At 42.8% G+C, this 13,027-nt stretch overlaps 1 protein-coding gene across 1 annotated transcript in view; it reads left to right on the top strand.

The window, feature by feature from the left end:
* The first annotated feature begins 1,121 nt into the window (after positions 1-1,121).
* Positions 1,122-13,027, top strand: part of SERPINF2 (serpin family F member 2) — a 47,084-nt gene continuing 35,178 nt past the window's right edge. The window contains exons 1-2 of the mRNA XM_089657768.1: positions 1,122-1,214; positions 1,327-1,384. Coding sequence (XP_089513894.1) covers positions 1,331-1,384 — 54 coding nt within the window. The 5' untranslated portion in view covers positions 1,122-1,214; positions 1,327-1,330. The remainder of the gene's footprint in view (positions 1,215-1,326; positions 1,385-13,027) is intronic.

Genomic DNA, 13,027 nt, shown 5'->3' with positions numbered 1-13,027 from the left:
GAATATTTCCATTGTAGTCATCTCTAACCTAAATACTGCACTCCTGTTTCTTGCACTCCAGTGAGCTGTGGGCCAGGTTGCACGACCCCATGAGCAGTAGGGTGGAGAATGACCTGGCCCTCATTGGAGCACTGGAAAGCAAGACTTCAGAGGACACCCAAGATCATTTCTAGAGCCAATCTACCAGCAGTTGGGAAGGAAACCCACATAAACACAAGAAGAGCATGCAAACTCCAGGCAGATAATATCTGAGATTCAAAAGCAATGACCCTGATGCTGCAAGGAAGAAATGTCAACCACTAAGCCCTTGTGCCACCCGTTTTCTGATATACCTATGCAGAATAATACAGTTAATTGCAGGTTCACTTTAAGGACTCTTGCATAGGGAGTGCCTAAAAATGCCACTTTTTCGGCTCTCAAGCAGTTTTTTTTTTACTGATCTAAATGCAAACCATTGTTTTGTGTGTGCAAGAATTTGAAGTCCTCATACGCACTTGACGTTTTTACGGCTGCTGTTTTTGACATTTTTTTCTACACCTAGTACACCCCCCAGCATGTTATCCTATGTGTCCATGCACACATAGGCTGTAATCAAAGTTTTTTGGCTGGAAAAAAAAAACCCAAGACTAATGGGTTTGTAGAGGAGTTTTTTTTAGCTATAAAAAAGCTTGAATGCTGAAAAATGCAGCAAATCTGCATTTTTGGACTTTCTTTGGTAAAAAAAATATGCAAATGCGGGAAACCACCACCAACCCTCACATTTTTAACATGACTTCACACAGCTAACATTACCAGCTTTCTCAAACCACCCAGTGTGCATGGAGCCGTATACTAAATGCCATGAGCTCCAGATAATGATCTCAAGCTGGGTAATTGGAAGTGGTACAATGAGCAGAAAAGTCAGATGTATCCTATAATCACTGAATTAGCAGCTTTGTGCAGATCCATAACCAGCCATCAAGTCTACCTGGTAATCACCTGTGCAGTGGTAGGTGCTCTGACTGTTATAGAGCAGTCCTCCTTGATTTAGATTGCATCACAGAGGTGTACCTGTCAGAGAATTAGACTGTTTACCTAAAAGCTCAGGTTGTAGATGTTGTAATAGAGGAACTCACCAGGTGATGTCATAAGGGGTGGGAGTCCAGCTGACATCCAGCAAGGCAGATACTGATCACCTTGCTATGTGCAGATTGTGCAGGACATCAGAGGATCAGGTGGGTGATGAGGGTTCTTCCCATCTCCTGTACTATAGATCTCATTTACTTCTATTATGTCCATTGATAGTGTGTTGTACTATAACTATATGATGATTTTGTTCTCTTTCAGAATTATGGGGAAAGTTTTGTTCTGGTTTATCCTGGCTGGAGTTTGCTGTTCACTAGCTGTAAGTTTGTTTCACTTTTCATGTTCGTTTATGTTTTCATAGCAATGTATTGTGCAAAGGGATATTTTGTAATGACCAACTTTTAACCTTTACAGAGCAATCTGTGTCTGGTTATACTGGTGCATGTGTGTTATGCTTTGTGTAATGTGTGTGCTCTGGTGTGCACTGTTTGATGCATTGTTACCATGCGTGTCAATTTTTTTTTTTTGTCATAAAACATTTCATTGAACTTTATGCACTGTGTTGCAGCTGGTGCTGTGTGAAAATGCCTCCAATCTAGCAAACCGCCTAGTCTTTGCGTTGGGACTGTGTAGGGGACTCTGTGTGAATGGACTGTAAATGTTCCACACTGTTTGGCCATTTAGCCTGCCCATCTCCCTTCCCCTTCCCCCTTTTTTTTTTTTTTTTTTTTTTTTTTGTCTTTGTAGAGCATGAAAGGGTTAAACTGTTACTGTCAGTGTTCCACTGGGGAGATTTCCCTTTTTATTCCTGCCTTGAAGGCACAACAGTAAATGAGAGGCAATCATACCAGAAGTAAGGTGAACTCCCCTCTGTCACAGGGACACATGTCCCAATTGGTCTTGTTTTGGTGAGCACTATAAAGAAAGTGGATTTCCGATTTCTTTCTATCTTGCTGATTAGTTGTCACCAATAACAATAAATGAATCTCTTCATCAGGTAACTATTAAAATCTGATTGGTTATAACCCTTCTCCACTCCATCCATATCTAAAAAAGGCAGGCAGGATAGTTCAGGTGCGTTTTGGAGATGCAGTATGTCCAAACAGACATGGTGTGCTGCCTTCTTTGTGACCCCCCCCCCCATAGAAAAATTCTGGCAATATTGTTGTGCTTCCTGTGCCCCAAGACTTTTGCTGGTGTGCGGCTGTAGGTTTTGTAGTGCAACCCTCCCTTCTTCCCCTTTTTTGTAGCAAGTCCAATTGGTAATGCTGCATTGGCCAGATGAGCTTCCTCTCAGACCACCAGACATGCTGATATGTGGACCTGGCATCTGCTTATATTTCACATGCCCATGACCTGTAGGAGCAAAAAAGATCACACCTTTGGGCTAGTGAATATTTAATACAAAACATGTTCCAAGGCATTATGGGTGTTGATCACTTTTGGATCAATGGGGATTCGACTATATCTATAAAACTGTATGTCCACTGCTGATATTCTATGCATTTTATGTTCCGTTACTGTGTGTTCATAAATGTAAAGGTAATGCGGAGACCAGAAACTGTACTGGATTTATTTATTTACAAATTGCAGGTATGGCACTGTGCTGGAAACATGTTGTTTGCCCTGGGTTACTAAACATTGTTTATGTACATTTTTCTGTTTGTGTGTGTATATAATATATATATAAATACATACACTAATTGTGTGTGTATATATAATCGTTGTGCTCAAAAGTTTGCATACTGTGGCAGAAATTGTGAAATTTTGGCATTGATATTGAAAATGATTGATCGTGCCAAAAAATACTTTTATTGAAGGATGATGATCATATGAAGCCATTTATTAATTAGTTGTTTGGCTCCTTTTTAAATCATAATAACAGAAATCGCCAAAATGGCCCTGATCAAAAGTTTACATACCCTGGAATGTTTGACCTTGGTACAGACACACAAGGTGACACACACGGGTTAAAATGCCAATTAGAGGTTAATGTCCCACATCTGTGGCTTTTTAAATTGCAATTAGTGTCAGTGTATCAATAGTCAATGAGTTTGTTAGCTCTTACGTGGAAGCACTGACTAGGCTAGATACTGAGCCATGGGGATCAGAAAAGAACTGTTAAAAGTTCTGCGTACCAAGGTAATGGAACTTTATAAAGATGGAAAAGGACATAAAAAGATGTCCAAAGCCTTGAATATGCCACTCATTACTGTTAAATCACACTATTAAGAAGTGGAAAGTTCAGGGATCTCTTGATACCAAGCTAAGGTCAGGTAGACCAAGTCATAACTGACAGAAGAATTGTCCGGGATTAAAAAAAAAAAAAACCCACAGGCAACATCAAAAGACATACAGGCTGCTCTGGAAAAAGATGGTGTGGTTGATTTAATACGGTGATACTTGAACAAAAATGAGCTCTTTGGTCGAGGTGCCAGAAAGAAGCTTTTACTGCACCAATGCCACAAAAAAAGCCCGATTACAATATGCCTGACAACACCTTGACATGCCTAACCGGGCCTTTGTGTCATTGATGCAGTAAAGGCATCTTTCTGGCACCTTGACCATGCAGCTCATTTTTTTTTAAGTGTCATCATATTGTGCTCCTTCAAAACAACCACACTGTCTTTTTCCAGAGCAGCCTGTATTTTTCTTGTGGTTACCTATGGGTTTCCCTTTTTTTATCCCGAACAATTATTCTGGCAGTTGTGGCTGCAATCTTTCTTGGTCTACCTGTACTTTGCTTGGTATCAAGAGGTCCCTGAATTTTCTACTTCTTATTGGAAGTGATGACTGGCATATTCAAGGCTTTGGACATCTTTTTATGTCCTTTTCCATCTTTATAAAGTTCCATTACCTTGTTACACAGGACATTTGACAGTTCTTTTCTGATCCCCAAGGCTCAGTATCTAGCCTAGCCAGTGCTTCCACGTATGAGCTAACAAACGGATTGACTATTTATACACGGACACTAATTGTAATTTGAAAAGCCACAGATGTGGGACATTAACCTCTAATTGTCATTTTAACCACTTGCCTACCAGGCACTTATACCCCCTTATTTACCAGGCCAATTTTCAGCTTTCAGCGCTGCCGCACTTTGACAATTGCGCGGTCATGCAACATTGTACCCATATGAAATTTTGATCATTTTTTTTCTCACAAATAGAGCCTTCTTTTGGTGGTATTTAATCGCCACTGGGCGCTTTACTGTTTGCGCTATAAATAAAAAAATTGCCAAAAATTTGAGAAAAAAAAAGTTTCTTTGTTTCTATTATAAAATTTTTCAAACAGGTAATTTTTCTCCTTCACTGATGTGCGTTGATGAGGCAGCACTGATGGGCACTGATAGGCGGCACTGATAGGCAGCACTAAAGGGCACTGATGGGCAGTACTAATGAGGTGGCACGGATAGGCGGCACTAATATGCAGCACTGATAGGCGGCACTGATAGGTGACACTGATGATGGGTACTGATAGATGGCACTGACTGGCATCACCGCTGGGCACTGACTGGCGGCACTGACTGGCACAACCGCTGGGCACAGGTGGGTGGCACTGCTGGGCACAGGTGGGTGGCACTGCTGGGCACAGGTGGGTGACATTGCAGAGTGGCACAGGTGGGTGCACTGCTGGGCACAGGTGGGCGCACTGCTGGGCACAGGTGGGTGGAGCTAGTGGGCGCACTGCTGGGCACAGGTGGGTGGAACTTGCGGGTGGCACTGCTGGGCACCGATCATCAGGTCACTGATCATCAGTGCCCTGATGATCGGTGCCGATCCCTGCTGTGACAACTGCCGGTTCTCGGCAGTACTTTCCTCAGGATCTGACAGCGTGAGGAAAGTGCAGCCGAGAACTGGCACTTGCATTTCCCTCTGATCAGCGTGTCATTGGCTGATCAGGTGGTAAAAGGCCGCTGTGATTGGCCTTTTACCACATCACGTGATCAGCTGTGTCCGTAGGACACAGCGATCACGGAGATCGCCGGGGGCGCGCAGGAGAGCGCGTTCTGGGGGGACGTCATATGACGTCCACTCAGAACTGGCCGGCCGCAGTGCAGCCGTCATTCGGCTATCTGCGGTCGGCAACAAGTTAACCCGTGTGTGTGTGTGTGTGTGTGTGTACCAAGGCCAAACATTCCAGGGTATGTAAACTTTTGATCATGGCCATTTTGGGTGATTTATGTTATCATTAGGGTTTAAAAAGGAGCCAAACAACTATTTGATAATAAATAGCTTCATATGATCATCATCCTTCATGCCAAAAAATGCTCTTTTATTGATCAGTCATATATTTTCAATATCAATGCCAAAATTTCACAATTTCTGCCAGGGTATGCAAACTTTTGAGCACAACTGTATATACACCAGTGGCGTCCGGTGTCACCCCATATAGGTTGCATACCGACGATCCTACGGGGATGGTCGGCATGCAACCTATACTGGGTGACACCGGACCCGCTTCAAGAAAAGGTAAGTTGTAAAGAAAGCAGACGATCCCTGCAGGATGGATCAGAGTCTGATCAATTATGCTCAATCCGCAGATCCGATCCATTCTGCGGGGATCGTCGGAGGGGGTGTTAACGCATCGGGTGACACCAACCCTAGGGATGCCTCTGATATACACACAATTTCAGATATTCTACAAAAGCCCACAAGCTGTGCAAAAAGTGCTTCCAGAAGTCCGAGGAAAAGGCACCAACTAATCCAACAGGGCTGAAGAGAAACACCCGAGATCCGATGATGATGAAAGTGAGTTAGGATGCTTACCAGAACTATTTGGCTTGCAAATGAATGACACCAAAATCAACAGCGCTTTAGAGGTTAACCCCAAACCGATCTGAGATCGATGATGGGACAGCACTCTAACCCTTGGCTCCGTCAGCTTCACATAGTGTCACAGATATGAAGCATTGGATTAGTGGGTGCCTTTTTCCTCTGACTTCTGGAAGCACGTTTTTGTAGACCCTTTTTTTTTTTTTTATATTTGAGCACGATTCATTTTATGATGGACTTTTACCTTTTTTATGATCACTCTTTTTTTCTATTTTATGTACTAATCATTGGTTTGGAATAGCGCTGCACTTTGCAAATTATATTTTGGGAGGTTTTTTGTATCTGCTAACCTACGCCAGCAGCTGTGTTTTCACTTTATTATAATTTTTTCTAATCTTGCCGCAGAAATACATGTGTTTTATATTGATATATTACTCTTTACCATTTTAAATTTAGGATCCTCTGGGGAGGTGTTCTCTACACTTATTGGGGCTTGCTTGGACCCTCTCACTCTTTCTCCTTAAAGCAGAATTTTACTCGTAACAACTTGATAAAAAATATTCATTAGCAAGGAACATAACAGTCCACATTAACAATTATGCTACCAAAATGGGTGTGTGCTGTAAACTGCCTCTAGAGTTGTTCCTGTTTCTTCTTGCTGGAGGCTGCCATTTTTGCTGAGGCCCTGAGCCCCTGAGCAGCAGTAAATCTTTAGGCTGTCAGCAAATTGTCCTTTACATTTTCTATGCTGAAAAATGTGTATTACTGGATTTTAACCACCTCCCGTCCGGCCGTTGTATATAAACGGCCAGAAGGTGGTAGTTCAGGGTTGGGTGGCTGTTTATAAACTATATCCCTGCACCCTCCTTGTGTTCGCTCCCTGGGAGCGTGCAGCACCGCGATCCGGTGCCCGCTGTGTCCTCCGGACACGGTGGAACACCGATCGTTGGACAGAACCTCCTGTATGAGGTCCCAATCGTGTGATCACTGCTTGGCCAATCAGTGATCACATGCAGAGTAGTAAGCAAGATGTCACTTGTGACATCATTGCTTACTACGTGTGAAATCTGTGAATGACCAATCACAGCTCACTCAGTAGTTCTCAATGGCTGCAAGAATGCAGCTAGAGAGGAGAAATTATTGCTTTTACAGCCTTTGAGTGTAAAAAAAAAAAAAAAAAAAAAGTTTAAAAATTATAATTTTTGGTTATAAACTAATTTGGGTGTTTTTTTTTTTTTCTAAAAATATAACAGAATAAATTTTTGCCAAGATGTATGATGAAATACTATTTATTTGCAAACTGTTACAAGAAAACCCTTTTTTTTTTTTTTTTTTTTTTTTTTTTTTTAATTTTTGGACTTTTTAATTTTACATAGCAAAAAAAATAAAAATCCAAGTGGTGAATACATACCACCAAAATAAAGCTTTATCTGTCTAAAAAAAATGCAAAAAAATTCATATGGGTACAGTGTTGCATGAACGTGCAATTGTCATTCAAAGTGTGATAGCACTGAAAGCTGAAAATTTGGCCTGGACAGAAAGGGGGTAAGTGTCCGGACTGGAAGTGGTTAAACAGTATAGGCACTTATTTTTAATGTTTTACATAGCTGTACCTGCAAAAGGGGCAGCCTGAAGTGATCTAACAGGACTTAAAGGGTTCAGCAGGGTGTAAAATGTTAGAGTTGCAGCTGCCCCCTTTTGCCCCCTCATTTCCAGAATATATATCATTCTGGAAATGATATATACATACTGTTAAAATACATGAGCATGGTTCTTGTTCCTGTGTATTTTACTTGGTAATGATTGAATGTTCTGGTTGTAGCAGTATGTTCATTATGATAACGGAGCTGATAGATTTGGTTAACCATAATCTGAGTACAAAGTTTGGTGCTGGTTTTATGTACTGACACTGTTACAAACTTTTGCTTAGTGGTGATGATAGCTTTGAGACCCTTTTTGCTATTGTCCAATAGGTTTTCAGATTAATGCAAATATTTGTGTGTTTCCCAGAAAAAATCGCTGCAATGCCAAAGACTAAAGGGCACTGATAGAAAATGACCAGCTCATCAGGGTTTTGTATGTAGGTGGCCATATATGCTTTTTCTAATCTGTTTGCTAAAGACTTTCAGGCTAAACTTTGAAAAGTTCAGATAGTGCAAGATTCACTGCAATCTTTACATAAAGCATTAGTGGTATAAATCCAGTTCGTTGACTTTTGTAGCTTGCTGCTATGGCGCAAGGCCTAAGTAATCCACTAGCACCTTGATTTCATCCTGCACCCTCTTTCACAATATATTTACCCAGTGAATTTACCAAGTGTGTTGTGTTTGTGTTTTGTTTTTTGTTTTTTACTATGAAATACATGCATTGTTCTCCAGACATGCACCAGCAAAATGGTGGTGTCCTTCAAGTGTTGCTAAACCCAGGAGCCTGCATTCACTATGTCTGGCCTCTACACAGAACATGGAAATGCAATTATGTTAGTAAATATAAACTGCTAAATACCTTTTCTCATCAGCAGTTAGAGCATTCTTGTGGCTTCTATCAGTGTCTAGCAGAGCACTGGTTAAAGCTTGTAGGAGGAGTTTTCATTTTCCCCTGATTGTCCTTTGAGGCTGAAGGACCCCTAACCCTCTCTCTGGACAGCACTAATTGGCCCTGTGCTGATAACGTGCCCTCTTCCAAGAAAAAAAAACAAAGAACTCTAGCAATATACACCAAACTGAGCATATGTAGCTTGCCCCCAAGGCTCTGTTTTGTCAGCAGATGGATTGGGGACTGTGGAAAAGGGGGAGGATCAGAGAAGACAGGATAAAAAATCATTTTTACAAAAAGCAGAGGATTAACCCCTTAGGTTCCACAGTGAGTATAACGAGCATGCTTTACTGCATATATGGACTGATTTTACTGTTGTGGGTTTAGTAACACTTTATTTAAATATGTTTAGCTGTACATATGCTACCTACACTATATTGCCAAAAGTATTGGGACGCCTCCCTTTATAAGCACATGAACTTTAATGGCATCCCAGTCTTATTCCATAGGGTTCAATATTGAGTTGGCCCACCCTTTACAGCTATACCAGCTTCAACTCTTCTGGGAAGGCTATGCACAAGGTTTAGTAGTGTGTCTATGGGAATGTTTCACCATTCTTCCAGAAGCGCATTTGTGAGGTCAGGGACTGATGTCGGACGAGAAGGCCTGGCTCACAGTCTCCGCTCTAATTCATCCCAAAGGGGTTCTTTTGGATTGAGGTCAGGACTCTGTGCAGGCCAGTCAAGTTTCTCCACCCCAAACTGGCTTATCCATGTTTTTATGGCAAACTGTTCCCACAAGGTTGGAAGCATCAAATTGTCCAAAATGTCTTGGTATGCTGACGCCTTAAGAATTCCCTTCACTGGAACTAAGGGGCCAAGCCAAACCCCTGAAAAACAGCCCTACACCATAAGGCGCCCCCCCCCCCCCCCAAACTTTACACTGGGCACAATGCAGTCAGGTAAGTACCATTCTCCTGGTAACTGTTAAACCGAGACACATCCCTTGGTTTGCGAGATAGAGAACACATCTCCACTGCTCTAGAGTCCAGTGGCAGCGTGCTTTTCACCACTTCATCTGACGCTTTGCATTGCACTTGGTGATGTAAAGCTTGGATGCAGCTGCTCGGCCATGGAGACCCATCCCATGAAGCTCTCTACACACTGTTGTGCTAATCTGAAGGCCACATGAAGTTTGGAGGTCTTTAGCTATTGACTCTGCAGACAGTTGGTGACTTCTGCACACTGTGTGCTTCTGCATGCACTGTCCCCGCTCTGTTGTGGCCTACCACTTCATGAATGAGTGGCTGTTGTTCCCAGTTGCTTCCACTTTGTCATAATACCACTAACAGTTGACCGTGGAATATTTAGTAGTAAGGAAATGTCACAGATGGACTTATTGCACAGGTGACAACCTATCACTGTACCACGCTTGAATTCACTGAGCTCCTGAGAGTGACCCATTCTTTCACAAATGTTTGTAGAAGCAGTCTGCATGCCTAGGTGCTTGATTTTATACACCTGTGGCCATGGAGGTGATTGGAGCACCTGAATCCAATTATATAGAGGGGTGTCCCAATAATTATGGTAATATAGTATATTTTACAGAATTTTGTTTGGGTTATTTCTTACCTACTGCTTTGCCTCGTATATGTTGTTTAATTTTCACAGACGACATAAGAGCTTGTGTTGATGAGAACTTGGTATTGAACAGTGTTTGTATTCTCGCACACACCCATAGGAATGCAAAACCCACTTGAAGCAGGGCAAATGTACCTGTTGGTGAATTCAGTATGATCTCAGGAGTGTCTCAAATCATACCTCTTAACTTCAGAACCTGAGAGTGAGGGCAAACTTTAGGCCTCATGCCCACTGGGAAAATCAAACCCTTTTTTTTTTTTTTTTTTTTTTTTTTTCCCCTCTGCCTGTGAACTCCCATGCCACTAAATTTCTGAAAACACGTATAGTGTGCATGGACACATAGGCTATTATTTAATATAATACGACATTTATATAGCACCAACAGTTTGTGCAGAGCTTTACAATATAAAGTGACGCAGTACAATTACAATATATTTCAGTACAGAAGGAATAGGAGGGCCATGCTCGCGGAGCTTAGAATCTAAAAGAAGGGGGAAGTGGTACAAAAGGTGATGGCTGTGGGGGATGATCTGATAAAGATGACTCTAGCAGGGGCGGACTGACAACTCATGCAACCCCTGGGCAATAGGGGATCATGCACAAACTCAAGCCTATGAAAAAGGTACCGGGGGCATCTTATGGGGCCCCCTACTGACCCTGGGCCCTCGGACAGTGCCCGAGTTTCCAAATTGTCAGTCCGCCCCTGGACTCAAGTAAAGTTCTTAGGTGGGGTAGGCTTCCCTGAATAAGTGAGTTTTCAAAGATTGGCAGACAGGGTGGGGGCAGACTGGACATGCTTGGGTAAGGAGTTCCAGAGGATGGGAGAGGCTCTGGAGAAGCCCTGGAAGTGAGTGTGGGAGGGGGTGACGAGGAAGCTAGAGGACAAGATGTCCTGGGAGGAGCAGAGCTGGCGATTTGGACTATATCTGAGGATGAGGTTGGTGATGTAACTAGGGGCAGTGTTGAGGATGGCTTTGTATGTTGTGGTTAGTATTTTTTTAATGTTATACGTTGGGTTAGTGGAAACCAGTGAAGGGATTGGCAGAGAGGGGCAGCAGGCGCTGATTGGTTGGTAAGGTGTATGAATGGGAGTTAACAGGCAGAGAAAAATAAAAGCCCACATGCCTGTAGGAGCAGCTCCTTTTGAGCTGCAGTGTGCACGAGACCTTACAGACCTGGCTCTGTGGTGTGGTTACATTAAATTGAATATTGGCTGTGGCTTAATTCTGCTGTCTTTTTCCATGCACACTGCTCCCTCCTTCTTTACACTGCCCCATCCCAGTGTACACACTGCTTTCCTTCCTTCCTTCCTTCCTTCCTTCCTTCCTGAAATACAATAAAGCTGTTGAGCCACTTTTCTGGTGATATCTCTTAATGTATTGCGTCAAATTAATGAAGCATTTGCTTTTGGTTCTGACAATTACTTGTGCACTAAATTCAGATACTGTAGTTCTAAAATGCACCGCTTTTAGGCTACGTTCACACTAGCTCTGTCAGCAGATGTCAGACGGGCATTTGAGAAGCGTTTTTTAATGCTTCTCAAACGCCTCTGAAAATTATGCACATGGCAGCACACAGTGCTGTTCACACGGAAGTGTTAGCGTCACGGCAAAACGGACTCCTCTGGTTGAGTCAAGAGGACTTGAAGCCTCCCATTCCAGTCTATGGTGCCGCACTGCAAATGCCGCGGTTGTGAGGCATTTTGGGAGCGTTAATACCATTTAAACTTCATTATAGGGGTTTGTGGTGTGTTTTTTATGCTTGGCAAATACCTCAAAACCGCGCATAGGGCGTTTTGTGAGCATTTGTGGAGTGTTAAAAATGCTTCACAAATGCCTGTCTAATGCTTGTCAAACGCTATAGGGGCGTTGGGCAAGAGTTAGAAATAAAGAAAAGTGTGAATGAGCCCTTACATTTTGTCGCATTAAATGCACCAAATATAAAAGTGGAGCAAATTAAGACCAATTCTCTTCTGGTGTACAGAGGAAAAACTGGCTCGGACAGATTTTGTGAAGTGTCTCACATGGATTCTAAAAGTGGGGCAGCATGAGCCAAATTCAAGTACAGGCTCTAGACTGGTCCATGGCGCATTCTTCACTTTCAGAACACGAGAGATTTTTGCAAAATCTGTCTGTGCCAGTCTTTAGGCTGCATGCACACGGGGTGTTTTAATAAAGCTGTAAAGTCGCGTTAAAGGTGATGGTGTTTGTTTTTTTTTTTTTTTTTTTTATTTGCTAAAAAAAAAGTCAAAATGCTGGTTTGCGGCATTTTTACAGCTAAACTCTTCTAGAAACCCACTAGTTCTGGTTTTTTTTTATTCTAGCCAAAGAATGCCCCTGCCAAAAAACACTGATTGCAGTCTGTGTGCATGGACACATAGGATAACATGCTGGGGAGTTTACTGACTGTAGAAAAAGTCAAAAACCAAAAACAGCAGCTGTAAAAAAACATCCAGTGTGCATGAAGACTTATGAATACCAGGGATTGTCTTCTCATTACACATTGCCCCTTTCCTGTACACATTGCTCCCTCTGGGGCTCCCATTTCTGCAGCAAATCTCTCACCCCATTCTCCCAGCCCTGCAGAACATCTCTCCTGTCCGTCCCTCTTCCATCCCTGCAGGTTTTGCAGGGATAGGAGATGAGGCACAGCACTTCCAGTAAACACAAGGACTTGTCACATGCCTTACCTTGCTGCTGGGCCCCTTTAGGCCATGAAGCTCTGAGTTTCCCCCACATGGCAGCAGAAGGTCTCTCAGAACTCTGTCCTGGAGAAGCCCAACCAGCCTCTCCACCCACAGGAAAAAGGCTGGAGCTTCAGCAAGCCAAATGAGAGCTTATATTCCAGAAGGTCAGTGTGGAAATTAAGGTAATACAAGGGCAGATGGAGGAGTTTAGGCTCTGTCCTGCACCTTGGCAGCTGGACAATGTAGAGGCAGAAGAGACTTCCCTTTTTAGATGAACCTGTGGCTGGTCCAGTGCCTCTTCACCCTTTGTGTGGACTGAGCAGTGA

The sequence above is a fragment of the Staurois parvus genome, unplaced genomic scaffold (assembly GCF_062004578.1).
Source record: "Staurois parvus isolate SC_StPar_1 unplaced genomic scaffold, SC_StPar_1.0 ptg000029l, whole genome shotgun sequence".
NCBI classification, from domain to species: Eukaryota; Metazoa; Chordata; class Amphibia; order Anura; family Ranidae; genus Staurois; species Staurois parvus.
The sequence above is the reverse complement of the archived record's forward strand: the minus strand, read 5'-3'. Positions and strand labels throughout refer to the sequence as shown.